Source organism: Podarcis muralis, chromosome 6 (genome assembly GCF_964188315.1).
Source record: "Podarcis muralis chromosome 6, rPodMur119.hap1.1, whole genome shotgun sequence".
In the NCBI taxonomy this organism is placed as follows: Eukaryota; Metazoa; Chordata; class Lepidosauria; order Squamata; family Lacertidae; genus Podarcis; species Podarcis muralis.
Genome location: NC_135660.1, coordinates 44,677,110 through 44,694,661, shown reverse-complemented (window position 1 = coordinate 44,694,661; position 17,552 = coordinate 44,677,110). Strand labels below are relative to the sequence as shown.

The following is a 17,552-nucleotide window of genomic DNA, read 5'->3' as shown; positions in this document are numbered from 1 at the left end:
AAAATGTACCCACCTATCCAAAGTTTGTAACCCCAAAGGTTAAGTCCCATGGTGGTAGATGGTAGATCTTCCTCAAGTTTTAAGATCCCTCTTTGTATTTTCTAAAACTTTATACTCAAATAATATATAGCTGTGTTGGTACTTTTGTGTATGTGTGTGTATTTGGGATGGCATCTAAAATGCACGTCTCACATGCTACCTGATTTGTGTATTTTAGCAGCTTATCCCTTTTTAAAAAAGTAAGAGGTGATTTGATCATCACTTGTATTTTAAATAGATAGGTCTCAGACACTTGCAGCTCAAAAAAAATGTTCTGGCAGCACACAATATAGCAGGCTTTGCCTGAATGGAAGACCACCTGTGAACCATATATTTGTATGCTGTAGTGTATTTTATACTCTGATATGTCTGAGTGTGCAAAAGCTGCATTATTTGAAAAAGCCTTATATCTATCAAATTGGGAGGAGGTACATGATAATAATGGAAGTTTATGCACTGAACCCATGGTTTTTATGCTGAGAAACCTTTTCTGATTGGCCCTTCTGCTTTCTCCCTCCTCCTGTTAGGCTCCTCTGATACAATCTGTGACCTTCTGGGGGCCAAGGGTAAAGACATCTTATACATAGGTGATCACATTTTTGGAGATATCCTGAAGTCTAAAAAACGCCAGGGTTGGAGGACCTTCCTAGTGATTCCAGAACTGGCACAGGAGCTTCATGTGTGGACAGACAAAAGCTGTAAGTACTGACTCTGTAGTTTAATGGTTCCCAATTGATGGTATGCGGACCTCCCGGGGGGAGGGTCCATATAACCCACCCAGGTGGTTTGTGGCACCATTCGCATAACAAAAACTACCATAGAGATTGTAGCCCAGCATGTGGAGGATACTGTGTTGGGGGAGCCTGCCCTAGACATTGAGAGGGCATCTGAGACACTGCAAACATATTCAAAAGACTGTCTGCCGTGTTCCACTATAAGATTATAGATTCTGTTCTTTTTAGCCACATGGCTGCTCCCACCATTCACAAAGTTGAAATAAAGGGCTAGGTCTGAAACTTCTACACCATCTGAGTTGTCAGATGAGTTTTATCAAAGCATATATGGCAAAAAATGTAGGATTGTATTCTAAAGAGCTGTTTGACAGTGGAACAGACTCCCACAAGAGGTGGTGCACTCTCCTTGGAGGTTTTTAAGCAGAGATGGCCGTCCATCATGTATGATCTAGTTGAGATTCTTGCATTTCGGGGTTTGGGCTATATGACCTGGGAGTCCCTTCCAACTCTATAATTCTATAAATCAACAAATAATAATGCAATTTGGAAAGCAGATAGAATCTTCAGTCTGTTTTCCCATATTGGTGAGAGATAAGTAATAGTCTACATAGTATTTGTTTCAACTGATCCACTGCCATAATATCCTTTTACTTTGCCTTCCCTTTGCTGCTTAGGCCTTTTTGAAGAACTTCAGAGTTTAGACATCTTTCTCGCTGAGTTATACAAGTAAGTAATGGATTTTTCTCTTTAGAATATAACCCAATACTCCATCCACTAACTCATTAGAGGGAGTGCTTCCTTTTTAGTGGACAGCTGCACTCTGTCAAAGGGCTCCACATTAACTTAGAATTGGGGGTGGGGAAGAGGAGTATTCTTGTGCGTATCAGTTTTGCCTGATATAATCAGCTTTTCTCAATTAGTATTTGCTTTCCCAGATCCACCCTCACATTTATCTTCCATGTGCTCTGTTGATACTGTTTTCTTTCCTATTTCAAACAGGCATCTGGATAGCAGCAGTAATGAGCGTCCTGACATCAGTTCCATCCAAAGACGTATTAAGGTAACTAGTAAATAGAATGCTGTGGAACGCGGGTGGCGCTGTGGTCTAAACCACTGAGCCTCTTGGGCTTGCTGATCAGAAGGTTGGTGGTTTGAATCCCTGCAACGGAATGAGCTCCCATTGCTCAGTCCCAGCTCCTGCCAACCTAGCAGTTCAAAAGCACGCAGTGCAAGTAGATAAATAGGTACCGCTCTGGCGGGAAGGTAAAAGGTTTTCCGTGCCCTGCTCTGGTTTCGGTGTTCCATTGCGCTAGAAGCAGCTTAGTCATGCTGGCCACATGACCCGGAAAAACTGTCTGCGACTGGACTTAACTGTCAGGGGTCATTTACCTTTACCTTTTTTAAAAAACAGAATGCTATTTTGCTCCCTTTTCCAGTGCAGCAATCTGTGCTAACTTCATTAGAGGGAGATCTGAGGGGACGAGGAGGTAAGGAGCTGGACAGGCAGTGGACCAAAATAGGAACCTGAGAGAAGTTGGAAGAGAAAGATACAAGACAGGGAGCTGATAAAAGTAGGAGCTAATGAAGTGAGATGGTTGTTGGAAAACCTCCATAGAGCCTAATGGCCGAGTAAATCTGTACTGATAATAAATGAGGGGGGTGTTGGATAGTTGAATTAATCAAATAGACTTTAGTCAGAGAAACATAAGATGATGAAACAGTAGGCAGAGGAAACACACTGAAGCTGCTTACATGGCAGATGCAGGTAGTAGTCTCCCAACTTATTTTTAAATGAAAAGCAGCTTTGGGGAGGTGCAGTCCTGAGCAGAGGAATTATATGGGTCATAGGGTTCATGCTGTTGGCTCAAACACAAAACCCACACCACCACTCATTCGCATACTCTCTTGCAGGTTTTTAAGGCATAAACCCCTGTATGCCTGGAGCCCTCTTGTATTTTGTTTGCTTATCCTCCCTCCCCCCTTTTTTTGTCAAATTCTATCCCCCCCCCCCCCATCTGTCATGTTGCTAAGGAACACAAAAACTTATTCTATGGTGGAATGCTCCTGGAAGGCACTGTATATTGCTGGTGTTCTCACATTTGGGACTTCCAGTTTTTGCCTCTTTACAGTCAATGCCTCTGATTCAGAAACGTGTGTGTGCTCTAGTGTACACATGGTGCTCTCGCACCTGCAATAGTTTTTAAGTATGTAAAACTGCTCTTTCCCCGAAGTGACCAAATGTCTAATTGGCCTTCTGATTTTAGAAAGTGACTCATGACATGGACATGTGCTATGGAATGATGGGAAGCCTGTTTCGAAGCGGCTCCCGACAGACACTCTTTGCCAGCCAAGTGATGCGCTACGCAGACCTCTATGCAGCATCATTCATCAACCTCCTGTATTATCCCTTCAGTTACCTCTTCAGAGCTGCCCATGTGCTGGTGAGTTGAAATCCATGAAGCTGCAGATGAACAGTAACAACATTCAGAGAAGTACACACACGATCCAAGTCTGAATAGAGCGAGGGACATTCTAATGTAGCTGGTAGCATTAGACTCAAAAACTTTTAAAATGGATGTGGCAGATGGCTACATTGGGAGACACTGGCTAGGGTTGAACAATTTTATAAATTTTCTGTGGGGTAACAGTATAATAAGTGGTAGAAGTCAGGCACTCACTGTACTAGCATACGCATGTGCTGTGAAAAATGTGAATTCCATACTAGGGATCATTAGGAAAGGAGCTGAAAATAAAATTGCCACTGTCACAACATTATACAACTCTATGGTGCAATTGCACTTGGGTACCATGTACAGTTGTGGTTGCTTCACCTTGAAAAGAATGTTGTAGAGTTGTTAAAAGTTACCAGAAAAAGTCAGCCAGAATGATCAAAGAGATAGAGCAAGTCCTAAGAGGAAAGGTTGCAGTATTTGGGCCTTTTTAGTTTCGAGAAAAGGAGAGTAAGAGGTGCCATGGTAGAAGCTTATAAAATTATGCATAGCAAGGAGAAAGTGGGGAAACATACCCCTCTCTTGTAATTCAGGGATATCCAACGGAGCTGAATGTTCTAAGATTCCTTTGTCTGTCCTGAAAATACTTTTTCACAAAATGCATAGTTAAACTGTAGCATTTGCTCCCACAATCTCACAGTGGTAGCTACCAACTTGGATGGTTTTAAGAGAGGATTGACAAATTTGTGGAGGATAAGGCAGGCCAATATATTTCTAAGTGCCTGTCGTGGGAAATTGCAGGAGGGCAGCGTGCTGTTGTGGGCTTCCCATGGGCATCTAGTTGGCTACTGTGAGAACAGGATGGCTGGACTAGATGGGCCACTGGCCTAACTGAGCCAGCTCTTCTCATGTGACAATGCTAATCTTCTCTGAACAATGGTATGTATCTCTCCATGCAGATGCCACACGAGTCAACAGTAGAGCACGCTCATGTGGATATCATTGAGACAGAGTCACCTATGGCCACCCGAAACCGCACATCAGTGGACTTCAAAGATTCTGACAAACGACACCAGCTGACCCGTTCTGTGAGTGAGATTAAACCACCCAACCTCTTCCCTCAAACTCCCCAAGAAATCACACATTGCCATGATGAGGATGATGATGAAGAAGAAGAGGAGGAGGAGGAGGAAGAGGAAGAAGAATAGAAATGAAATCTGAACACAACCTGCCAAAGCGTGGCTATAGCAGTGATTAGCAGGAACAGAATCCCACTAGTCCTGGGGTATGGGGTGGGGATGACAACAAAATTAACACTAATCAGAAACCCTTTATTCTTTACAGACTTATTCCAACTGTAAAGGATTTTGCACTGAGTGAGGGTAGGACCACATACAGATGCCTAACTGCGTTGCTTGCTCTACCTATAGAACATGGGAAGGAAGAGCTGCTTGTGGGTCCTTTGCTCCTCTTTCTTGTGCATTTCAAAACTGCCTCCAAGACATGGTTTGGAATTGGTGCAGTGAGCCTGCCATGGGGTCCTGCAGCAATCACAGTAGCCCAATACCAGTTCCTCACAGCTGATACCCTTTGACCCTTTTGGGGGAAAAGATGTATCCTAATATATAATACTGTATGCATGGAAATGGTGGCAATTCCAGGGTCAAATTGAACCCCATCAAGCACAAGTTTTGTTTTTGAAATGGTTTAATCCTCTAATCTCCTTCTAGTGCAGTTCTGCTTCTGCTCTTTCTGTTTGGGGCTGGTTCAAGAAAGACTATCATGCCACAAATTCTTGATCTGGCTGATAGCTAGTTCTTCTCCTGCTGAGATCCCAAAGCTTTTATCATCCCTAGTCTTGGCATGTGGTGCATGTATTATACGACCTTCAAATGGGTCCTTATGCCGTGTGCTTGTTCTACACTCTGAAATTATCTCTGCTAGTAAGAGATAATGTCATGCTGTATTTTGATTAGGTCTCAGTTAAAGATTAATACTGTATTTCTGTCTAACCCACAGTGATCAAGAGCTATACAGTTTGTGAAGAGAAAAGGTTTGTGTCACCTTTCCTAGCCTCTTCCTGTGGCTAACAATTTAGGCTCAAATTAGGAACAACAACCTGTAAGATGCAATGTTTCAGCTGGCAGCCGTTCTATTCTCTGATACAGAGTCATAGGAGATGGGGTATGTGTATATGCACAGGCCTAGAGCCTTCATGCAGAGGAAGAAGCCCCCTTCAGCAAAACATCCTTATTGCTGCCACTCTGTGCTACTGCCATTCCTGGAATGAAAATGGTTGAAGGGCTGATCCATATTGTTTGTAAATGGTTCTGAGGGCCTGGCATAGCATTCTGGCTGTAAGTGCAGGCTGTTAAGTTAAAGCACATTTTTCTCTTATTCATACAAGCAGGCAGTAAACTGTTTCCCAAGGTATAGAGTTCCTTACTTCTGTGCCATTGAAGTTTGAAAGACTGAATAGAGGCCCTATTTTGAAGTATTAGAAGTTTTATTTTGAATCACTTGATTGTAATTAGTTCTATTCCATTATTAAAATACGGTGAACTGTAAATCAGCAGGAGAAGCTGGTGCTCCTGTGATGGACCTGCAAACTAAATAAATCATGAGGTTTCATAATAAGCTGTTTTAATGTTTGTCTAACACTGACGAATCTACTTCTCCTAACCCTCCCTTCATACTGCTTGCCTAACACTTATTATAGCAACTAGAAAAGCCTGTATACAGCGTGGAATGCAATGTGCTTTATAATCTTCTCCCAACAATGATGGCTGGGAGGCAGACAGCAGCCTGACAGCATAGAATCTAGATATATGCATTAAATGTAGATATACTAGAGTAAGGTGATGCCATCAGAGTTGTATGGATAAGGTCCCCTGCCCAGAAAACGGGAGCAGAATTGGAGAGCATTAGTTAACTTGACAGTGGTCTAGCTGGTAACTCTATTAGTGATCTGGTGTTGAGCTGGATACATACTGGTAAGGAACAGCAAGAGCGAAATAGTGCTCTTCTCTTAATCAATACTGGAAGATATCCTGGCTCTAGGCAAGAGATCAGTGTTCTCTGATGTCTACAAGTTCAGCCTTACAAATTCCACCCCCACAGCAGCCAGCCACAAGAACAAACATATGGCCTTTTCATAAATGAGTAAAAGGCCTCCCTACCTGAAACCAGCTTGGCCTTGGCTTTCCCAGCTAAGAAATAGGAAGGCTTTTTTCCTGCTTTTATCCTTCTGCTGAAGCTAGTGAAAATGGACAGAAAAATGAGCACTGACAAGTGAGAGATAAGTGAGGAAAAGAACTGGAAAGTCAAGAAGCAAAATTAGACCATGAGAAGAGGCATTTGCATACTACATCAGAACAATACCCTAGTTCTTACATTTGTATCAGCAGAATTTTATTGTGTCAATCTTAAATTTCTAGCAGCACTTTTAGGGGAAATTTGGAAACAATCTGTAAAAGGGTTGCTGCTTTTCACAGAATTGGAGGAGACCCTGAGGGTCATTTAGTCCAACCCCATGAAGTGCAGAAATCTCAACAAGATCATATAAGAAAGATTGCCCTCCAACCTCTGCTTAAAACCCTGCAAGGAAGCTGAATCCACCACCCCTTGTAGGAGTCTGTTCCACTGTTGAACAGCTGGTACTGTCAAAGTTCTTCCAGATGTTTAGTCAGAATCTCCTTTCTTGTAACTTAAATCCATTAGTTAAAGTCCTAGCCTCCAGAGCAGGAGGAGAAAACAAGCTTTCTCCATGTTTTAGCCCTTGAGATCCTTGAAGACTGCTATCTCCTCTTAGTCTCCTCTTTACCAGGCTAAACATACCTAACTCCTTCAACTGCTTCTCATAAGGCTTTGTTTCCAGACCCTTGATCATCTAAGTTGCCCTCTGCACACAATCCAACTTATCAACATCCTTCATAAACAGTGGTGCCCAGAACTGGACACGGTACTCTACGTGTGGTCTGACCAAGGCAGAATACAGTAATACTATTACTTCCCTTGATCTGAACACTATAGTTCTGTTGATGCAGCCTAGAATAGCATTAGCCATTTTTGCTCCTGCATCACAGTGTTGACTCATGTTAAGCTTGTGGTCCTCTCAGACCCATAGATCCTTTTCACATGTACAGTGGTACCTCGGGTTACATATGCTTCTGGTTACATACGCTTCAGGTTACAGACTCTGCTAACCCAGAAATAGTGCTTCAGGTTAAGAACTTTGCTTCAGGTTGAGAACAAAAATCGTGCTGCGGCTGCGCAGCAGCAGCAGGAGGCCCCATTAGCTAAAGTGGTGCTTCAGGTTAAGTACGGACCTCCGGAACGAATTAATTACTTAATCCAGGGTACCACTGTACTACCAGCAATCCAGGTGGTTGTGAGGATAAAAGGAGGAGATTATGTATGTATACCACTTCAATCTCCTTAGACAAGGAAGACAGAATACAAGTGTATTTTCAGGCTCTTGCAGAGGTGCCAAGCAAAGTGCCACACTTTCCCAAACACCACAAGAAAATTGAACTCATTTATGACTGTGCAGAAGGAGCACTTGGAACATCGCAAAGACTGTTGACTACATTTTACTTCTTAAGCATAACATTATCCTTCCTTTGCCTTATTTTTAAGTGATACTAACTGCCACTGCTGCCGCCTTTAACTTAAGTTTGTCAGCATTCAATAATATTTGGGTCTGTGACATCATCTCCAGCTGAAACCCCTTCTGACTCCATTCTACCTCAAACATCTCCCTTCTTTGAGCTGTGCCGGAGGGCCAACACAGTGGCAATCCAAGTAAGCCTTTCGAGCAAAGTTGCCATCAGCATATTACCACCCTAGGCTCAAAAACATGCTCAAAGAGTCTATGTATAAGACTAGTTTTATACATCTTTTGGAAACTGTTTGGCTGACTGAATATCACCGACTGTTTACTAATTTCTTAATGTGCCTTCCCAAATCCTGCTGCTATACTGGCATTCAGCGTATTAGGACCAAACTGGTAAGGACCCTTTACCATATATTATGGAGAACATGCTTTTTCAAGTAGTGTACAGACTATGCTTTGCTATTCTTACAAACAAAGTAAACAGCTCTACCAGACAAGATTGTAAGCCTGAGAGCAGGGAGTATCTTATTACTAAATGCTATAAACAGCAGGAGTTGGCTTTTTTTGCATGAACAGTGTGGCAAAAAATACTGTGACCCATTGGTGGGGAATCTTTTTTAGTCCGATCCAAGAGGCACATTCCTTCATAGGCAGTCTTCTCAGAGGGCTATATGCCAGCAGTGGATGGGCAACAGGTGCAATACTTACATCCAATCATGAAGAAGTTAAGTTATGCTGCCTTCATATTTTCCCCTTCCCCCAACCCCATTGTATGATTCCGCTGTTATTTCTCAACTATCTCCCTGCATTCCCTTAGTCAGAGCACTCAGATTAGAAGAGTCAATAGATTGTTGTTTCGGCAAAGGGGGGAGACACCTGAGAGTTACTCAAGAAATCACTGAGTAAGCTACAACACTCACAAAGCAGGTTTTTGGTGTATGCAATTAGTAGTACGAATCTCAAAAGTTTACATCTTCCTTCCACAAATAAGCCTATTTTACAAATAGATGCCAGGCAAGTTCTCCCATATACACTCCTCTACCCAAAAACAAACAAACAAAACCCATGTAAAATAAATAGAAACCATGCTAGTGTATATTTTGGATATGACACGTCAGGAACGAAACACTTGCACTGGTTATTCAAGAAAAAATTAGTGCATATCCATCAGAATTCCTGCTCCCTACAAGAGAAAAGTAAAATAGATAATCTACAAGACCATTGCTAACAATTAATAAAGTCAAACCAAACATAAAGAACACATCCTTTCAGGGCTCCTTTACTCAAAACTGCTAATTAAAAAAATAATAATGTCACCAATGCACACCCCCTTGTAAATAAAAGAAAGATGAAGTATGCAGTGGGGGGACCACTTAAACATGAAAGTTAAACAAGAAAAATCATTTATCTAAAGGAAATAAACCGTTTCCCAATAAAATCACAAAAATATGCAAATTAATGAGGTTCAAAATAAATAGAAGAAACTGGAAATCTGCAACACCACTAAGTATTTATATACTCCAACAGGATATCAATTGGCTTGTGAAATGTGTACATTTCATTTGTGCTTTTTCAGGGTTTATACAAACAGACAGTGTGGAATACTGTTGGCAGAATACTACAACTTTGGAAGAAATATGATACAATTTGACAAAGATCCCAGAAGACAAATCTATAGAAGCTTTGGAATGCAGCAATATATGGAGACAGATTGTAAGGCCTTAAAAAGGCATAGGATAAGTACTGGGAAAATTGTGCAGCATACAAATATTTACTGTAAATGAAAGCTTGGCTTGAGACAAGATTCCAGGGTTCAGCTAATTCCCTTGGGCTGGTCTGACAGCAGAACTCTGTAGCCTTCCAGATAGAATATATTTTGTTCACTATTGGAGCTCTTCCGCACACTAAGCTTAAACAGTATTTTATTGCTCTAAGAAAGTTTCAAGCCTCCAAACATCCTTCAACAGTTTTTGTAAACCTAAGTGTGTCACGGTTTATATCTTGATTTGATGGATTGCAGGTGTATCGTCCTGTCCAAGTCAGCGAGTTACAGTGAGCAGTAAGTTCTTTAGATAGAAATATTGGATGGTATTCGAAGTAGTACTAAGGAGATTGCTTCATCAATGCAAGCATTTCTGCTTGCCTGGTGATCTCCCCCCAACCACTATTTTGTTGAATATGGTCCAATACCACCACTTATTAACTTGTCCAGGCATTTAAAACAAGTGACAGTAGACTTCACCTAACTATGCACACCAGATAAACCAAATTTGCTGAGAGTCCCTTGCAAAACTATAGTCTCTCAGACTGTCATAATACCTTACCCTCTCACTATGAGATGTACCAAAGGAGAGAAAATGGCCAAGATTTCAGTAACAAGCTACTACTCACAGTGACACCACATCTGAGAGCATCAGTACAATCCTGTATGCAGGAGCAAAGAAACAAGAGAAAGGCGGCAAAAACTCAAGAGACAGCTGCCACCACTTCCCAGTTCATCCCAACATTTACACAAGAATGACCCGGATTCCTGCATTCCTTATATCGTTATCTTCAGGGCTGGAGGCTTTTTGCGTAAACCTAGTTCTGTAAAAATGTACTCTAGAAGATTATCTGTGCTTCAAGCACTTTGCTGAAATGCTGGTGTTAGCAGCCCTGTCAAAGCAGCTACACAGGCACTTCTGCAGAAAGAATTTCAGCCTCCAGCATTGTGACAAGGTAAAGAGGACAATCACTTGAGGCATAGGTGGGAAAGGGTTAGACGAAGACTATGTGGATGTAGAATAGCCTTGTGTACAAGCAAAATGAAATACACTTCTGGGGGACCCATTTCTTTGCAGGACAATGCTATTGCTAACTTGATTCATGCATGCATTTTAAGAAGCAACTGACTCACAAAAGCACTGGCAGAAATTACAGTTGGTTAGGAGCCCAATTCAATGGCATATAATCAAGTCCATAGAAAGAAAAAAACAAACAAGTCTGCAAATAGGGAATAGGGATAGGGAACATGTGGCCTTCAAGATGTTGTTAAATGTTCATCAGCCCCGGTCACCATTGTAAATGATGGGAGTCTAACAACACCTGAATCCCATTGGTGTTGCAGACTATCCATGTGGCATAATAAAAGACCTCAGTTGGAATAAGCCCAGGAGTGGGGAGAAGCTATATGAGGCTCATCATGTGCACATTCCAGGAGAAGGTAAGACGAGAACCACAGTAGAAAAATTATAGGAGAAGGGGATGCAGTTCCGTGTGCCAGAATAAACAAACACCTATTTACCAGTTACTAAAGTTGTCCAAGTAGGATGTGGTGTTTTGAAGAACCCAGAAAGTGCTTTGTGCTTTATCCCAAAGAGCAGGCATTCCTGAAAGCAGAGCATCAAGCAAATTGTTTTTTAATCTATAAATTGGATTTCACCAGAATAATTAAGTGGCTTGTTCATTTAGCTGGTCAAAATTAATTCAGACCTTTGCCCAAAAGAGAAAAACTTGTTTTCAAAGAATTTGAAGCTCATTTTATCACAGCAGACCAAGGCACAGAGCAAACTATTTCACAGTGTTGTTAGTATCCTGCCAACTGGACATCAGAGCTAACAGAATAAAGCAATTATTATAGTCAAGTGCAACCACTCAGACTAGCTACTGTTCCTGTGCTCTTCAGTTCAATCAAGCCATGCCTGACACCAGAGAACTCTTCAGATAAAAAACAATCAAATCTCCTTCATATGTTGACTGAGTATGTGAGGGAAATGTGATCATGTCCTCAAATCTTGATGTGCCGGCTAGCTACGCCCCACTGGCACCCACATACAAGCATTAGACGGAAAGGATTCTAGACATCTATAGTTTTAGGTGTATAATTCTCTTCTGAACAAATGTTCCAGGGGATAAATCAAAATACCCAGTCATGAGGAAGACTGCATATATATGGACAGCTTTCAGATTAATGCTGTATACATGACCATTGCAGGGTGTGGCCATTAAGTGAATTGGAATTAGGTTTATTTTGTCTGCACAACCCTCAGGTAACTAGCATATGGCATAACAATGCTAAATGCCCATGGAGTATTATCTGCAAGTCACCACCTCTCTGTCTTATTTCACACAAGAGCCACTGTGTGACAACTACTTGAAATTACATGGCATGTTGTTTCAAACCCTCCATGTGGTGGGTTCTTCATGTTCAGTGGTGTACTATGTAGTTAATTGTAACCTACAGCAGTGTTTTATAGCAGCATGCAGACAAACCATGTGGTCAGTGCACAAATGCAGCTCACCACATGGCAGGCACAAGTTTAGAGCATTCTCCATGCAGGTGAGGTGGCACCCAATCGTACCTCAGCACATTCTCCAATGCAATGACAGCAAAAGCAGAACACTTAATGCTCAGAGATCACATGGAGCCAAAGTTACTAAAGTAGAGCAAAACCGTTGTCTAGGTGACATTCGGGCAGACCCAATGACAATACATTTGTTTCCCTGGATTCCCCAATAAAGGTTCTGTCAGCTTGCAATAGCCAAGTCCTGACTGAATGATGTAGTCAAGATCTTTATTGCATGGAAGTGAAGAGCTCATCAGGTACATTATCACACATTTCCTGCCAATTAAAATATCAAGAGCTCCCTCTAGTGTTAGGCTGTGGCAAAGATTGGTGAGGGCATGGGAGAGGATGGGAAACAGGTAAACTCTTGCCACTTTCTCCATTCACCTGAAAGGGTCAAATAACTCTATTTTTATCTGGATGCAATTCATAGATACCTAGGCATGAAGGTGCATTTAAAAAGAAAACTAGATAGGAAAAACAGAAAACATTAATGAATAATGTCAAACCCATTAAGAACCACTAACCACGTTGCACGTTTGCAACTACTGTGAGCCATTACTTACCAGGAATTAACAGCTTCTCAGTGCATGGTCCTGAATCACTCGCATTTGTCTCCAACCTCCCTGGTGCTGGGAGCAACAAGCCATGAGCCTTGATTTATTGTGACGTGCAAATCTTGGCTTACTTTCATGGTTTATTTGCTTGGGAGAAACCAAACCTCAAGTGCTAGTTCACATGTCCAAGGCTTCTGGTTATTGCTCCTGAGTAGGGTGCAGCAAAATGGGAGCAATTCAGCAGCAATCACCAGCACACTGTTCTTGGTGGGGCATAAAACATGGCTTCCTATGACATGTAAAGGAGCCCGTTCGTGCAAAGACACGTTTTGCATACTCAGGGTACCCAGCACTTCAGTTCTGCACTACCAGCTCCTTCCCCAAATCATGACCTGTGCCACTTGGGACACTTCTCCAATAATCCTCAGGATTACCTTTGGGACTTGGGAAAACAAATCTGCGAAGTGAATTGTACATTTTACTACTTCCTTCTTCATTTGTTCAGCCTGAGCTCCAGCCATACTTTTTGATTAGTGCTTACCTATTCTAATGGGTCTGAGCTTCTTGGCTGGGCAGTTAAATAGCAGGTGGAAGAGTGATTCTCTGCAAATCCTAGGCCTTCTTGAGATAGCGAGCTTGGAAAAGGAGGAGGAGGTGCTACCTCCCTTGCTCCATCAGTTTACATGCTGTCTGGGCCAATGACACCACTCTTGTATTTGAAGACATAACAGTTATCAAGAACAAATTCTCTCTTTAGTAAGGCTTGGCAACACACAGGTACAAGGTCTCCAATTCACAACAAAGAGTACAAAATTAATTCAGACATTTAAAATATTGTCAAAAACCTCACCTCAAAATAAATTTCGTGTAAAAGCTGCATCTAATTTCACATTAGAACATGAAGATTGAATGGCTGCTACCAGCTACTAAATTGCTGACTACACTTGACAAAAGAAACAGAAACAGTGAAAGCAGGGTTCTTTCCAAGGTCACTTTCTCAAGTAATGCAAATAACATATTCCCCCCACAAATGTACCTGTAAAAGCCAGTGAAACAGTTGCTCTAAAATATAACATGAGAAGCACAATTTTTAAATAAGATAAATAATATTTCTAGAGCCAGGAAGAAGATCACTTGCCAGAAAGCAGAGGACAACTGCTATGTAGATGTTGACACCAAGGAACAGAGTTTCATAATGCTGTACAAAATAAGAGGCATATTTGAACTGAGAACAACTTCCTATACCTTGACATGGGCTGGTGACCTTTAATTCACATGGCCTGGCCCTCATTTTTTTCTGTACTACGAAATGTTCAGGGAGAGATGTTGCCCTCCGGCTTCTAGGCCGGGGTGCGGAACTTGGGGGTCTCCAGATGTTACTGGACTACAGCTCCTATTATCCCTGACCATTGAGCTTTCTGACTGGGGCTGATGGGGAAGTCTCCCCCACCCAAACAACATCTGGATGACCATGGGTTTTCTACCCCTAGGCTAGGCTATGGAAGATTGCCTTTACCCTGCAAGCTTTTTATGCTTTATTCTAGGCCTAATTAATAATAATTACATGAATTTAAGATAAGCACTGAACCCTTTTAAGAAAACTAGAAAACCCAATCATGATAATAAGCCAGGAAAGTTAATTTGGGTCAGCACCAATGTGGTTGTAGAATCCAACCATGTGTTATAGGGAATAAAACATTTTGCAAGACAAAGAGCTGCTGCTTGAAATGCAGAAACAAGAGCAACGGAGAATCCCATTCTTGATCAAGAACATTCTCCACTTCCCATCTGTTGAAGTGTGCTGGCTATAATGACATCATTTCATTCAAAAATTTGAGTTTACCTTTGTTCTACTGCTTTGGCAGGAAGCATAACACTTGGTGGGTTCTTTGTCTCAGAGGCTTGTCTGCCCTTCCTTAAAGCTGGCTGTAAAGGGCAGCATGAATAAAACAACTACTTTTAAAAAGATGTACGCTAATAAATTAAAAGGTCCAAAGTTTCTAATTATACTGAATGTCATAACTGGAGATGCCTCTTCACTTAGGCTCTTCATAAAGAACTGATAGGTTTAATGGGGATTTGGGGTGGGGTAAACTAAATTTCCTCCTTACCATTCCTCTTTGTATGAGCAACCGTGAAACAAAGCAAGTATTCGCCTTACGCAGACTAAATTGCTTCCCCCAAAATAGAATGAAATATTTGTCTCCGTAAACTCATCCAGGGAGGTATCGGAGGAGTAAGGGGGGGGGCATACCTCTCCCCAGAGCATTTCCATAAGGAGAACAGTGGGGAATTCACATTAAGCTCATCCCAGCATGCACAAAACTACTTCTGCATCCAAGAATTGGAGGCATCCCTATCACCCAGGATTCTGGCAAAGCAGAAATAATGGGGGTGGAGCAGAAGAAGGGGGGAAATCGAGTAACAGAGTCTGGAAGTTAGCTCAGAGACTGTTGTGCAGAACAGGCCCATTCAGCAACAAATTAATATTGTTTTCACAGTCATATTTCTTATAAGCAAGAAGAACAGACAAAAGGCAACCCAGAGTCACAATGATGTCAAGGCAGGTTGTTCAAATTCAGAGAACCCCTAAAGGAACAGTCCTCCCATAGTAAATATCAGTGTCCTGAGGTGTGGGAGCTGAGAATGTCCTGAAGGCATTCCTGGTCCATCTTCCATGCCCAAACAGCTGTCCCATAGAGCTTATTTAAAACAGTAGGTTAAAAAGTTGGCTCCTAAAAGGGAGAACCAGTAGAATAATAGGAAAGCTTTCAGATGTGCCTCTCCAATACCTTCACTGAAACAGACACCATCATGGCCACACATACCATCAAATATAGGTTGATTTTATATGGAAAAGCTTTTGCCAAACCTAAAACAGGACAGCATCCACAGTGAAGTGCATCTTGCAGGAAGAAAACTTTGGGACGATTTACTTTGGCTCTCAAGCATAGCAGCATAACAGCAGCATCACATAAAAGGTTTGAAGTCACTGGTGGACCAACATCTCTTACATTCTATCCTGCTTATATTATGTCATCTCAAAATAAGGAGCACATTGACTATGATGGCGCCCCATACTCTGAAAACATAAACAAGTTAAAGTACGTACTCAGCCCAGGGGAGGTGGTAGGGACTGCTATCATTACTCCCCCATAATAAATAAAAACTCTATGTAATTCTCCGGAGGAAATTATTACCTCTGAAAAATCAATCATCTTCATATGGCACGCACATCATTTTCTGACATTTATGAACTCTAAAACATGGCCTTTGGGGGGGGGGGGGGAATTTACATTCACAACCCCAAAATACCTCCTTCCTTAAAGGTTAGACAAGGGAGAATACCACCTTTTTCCCAGTCTCCCAATTGAGATATGCCAGAAATTCTTTAAGTTTCATTCATTCTTTGTTCTTTAGAAAACAAATACATTCTAGTACCAGTCTCTCATTTCAACAAGGGGAAAACAGAACAATATGGGGGAAATGGGAACACTGGAGCAAATTCAAGAACAATACAAAAGAACTTAACTGGGAAGGTCCTGCAACACTTAAAACTGCAAAATACTTCTTTTTTTAAAAAAAACCCAAAAACCATGATCTCTCTTTTGAAAAAATAAAACGCAGCTTTAGGTTTAAACTGTTGCATACATTAGAAGGATCATCAATACAGCTGGAAAAATAAACGTGATTCTACTCCACTAGGAAGAATTTTGCCATTCACCCCAGAAGGGTGGCTCACCGTTCCCAAGTTTTGCTTCGGTGTTGGTTGCTTTTCCCTCTCTGCATCCACCTCTCACTCTGAGCTCCTTGTTCTTGCTTCTTTTTCTGCCCTCAGGATCAGCATAAAGTCTTTGGTCTCAGAGCATTGGATGCAGCACAGCTTAATAAGCACATACTAATGGTGTTTGCAGTCAGGTAGAAGGCAAGGGGAAGGAATGAGGCCTGGTCCTGATGAAGATAAGGGTTGGGATGGAGGGCAGAGGAAGAGGAAGATGCTATGTGTCAGCTCCTAGATGGCGCCTTCACTGTGCATACTGTGGTTGGACTTGTTGTGAGTTACACAGTTCTGTTCGTTCAGAAGATTTGCCGTCTCATCCGGCAAACCATCATGCAGTTCTGTAAGAGTCAGTTCTATTTTAGTGGTTTCACTGTCCGAGGACTGAGGTGTTTTATCCATCCGGGATGCCATTAGGGCATTTTGGTACTGCTGCCTTGAGATCTATGCCAAGCACATGAAAGATACAAAGTCCATAATTAAATTAATATTTGTTGAGACAGAGAACAACTGTATCTACTGTAATGTACAGTAATATCTACTGTAATGTTTTCATACATCTCAGCCCAACCCGACTTGTCCTTGTTACTTCAAAATCAAGGCATGCAGACCTGCAACATTTCCAGTGTAGCAACAGTAAATTGTTTCATGGTGCATAAGAACAGTAAAGATATGTTTGACGGGATGCATTTTCTAAAAGGCTCCAAGTAATCCAATCCCCCTAGTTCATAGTGCTTACTATGCAGTTTTTAAGAGACTCGTCTTCATTTTAGCCAGGGTCTCCAGTAAGTGGCACAGAAGTATTCGGAAACCAGAAATGAGCAATAATTCTCATATAACCAGAGCTCAAAGTTTATCACTCTAAAATCAATGAGTTGCATCTGAATCTTTATACTATGTGACAAATTACCACCTGAAATGAACTCATTTACAAAAATGCCCATTTCACACATAATGCTCAGCCTAACAAAAATTAAGGGAGTAAAAGTTGTGGCTATTTAACTCCTCACCTGGTCCTGCTGCTGTTGCCAGGAGGCTTGTCTCATTCCAGACA

General features: G+C 41.7%; 2 protein-coding genes across 10 annotated transcripts in view; one reads left to right on the top strand and one right to left on the bottom strand.

Annotated features, from left to right (window-relative positions):
• NT5C2 (5'-nucleotidase, cytosolic II) overlaps nucleotides 1-17,552 on the top strand; it is an 82,415-nt gene that overhangs the window by 53,755 nt on the left and 11,108 nt on the right. For 5 of the 7 annotated variants that reach the window (XM_028730402.2, XM_028730403.2, XM_077930190.1 and 2 more), the window contains 5 exons: nucleotides 567-737; nucleotides 1,448-1,499; nucleotides 1,773-1,833; nucleotides 3,038-3,214; nucleotides 4,183-5,860. In XM_028730402.2, coding sequence (XP_028586235.2) covers nucleotides 567-737; nucleotides 1,448-1,499; nucleotides 1,773-1,833; nucleotides 3,038-3,214; nucleotides 4,183-4,431 — 710 coding nt within the window. In that variant the 3' untranslated portion in view covers nucleotides 4,432-5,860. Of the gene's footprint in view, nucleotides 1-566; nucleotides 738-1,447; nucleotides 1,500-1,772; nucleotides 1,834-3,037; nucleotides 3,215-4,182; nucleotides 5,861-17,552 lie in introns of those variants that run through there. The other 2 variants (XM_028730405.2, XM_028730404.2) reach the window with 2 other exon arrangements.
• Nucleotides 5,616-17,552, bottom strand: part of CNNM2 (cyclin and CBS domain divalent metal cation transport mediator 2) — a 123,635-nt gene continuing 111,698 nt past the window's right edge. For all 3 annotated transcript variants that reach the window (XM_028730397.2, XM_028730396.2, XM_077930187.1), the window contains one exon: nucleotides 5,616-16,942. In XM_028730397.2, coding sequence (XP_028586230.2) covers nucleotides 16,733-16,942 — 210 coding nt within the window. In that variant the 3' untranslated portion in view covers nucleotides 5,616-16,732. The remainder of the gene's footprint in view (nucleotides 16,943-17,552) is intronic.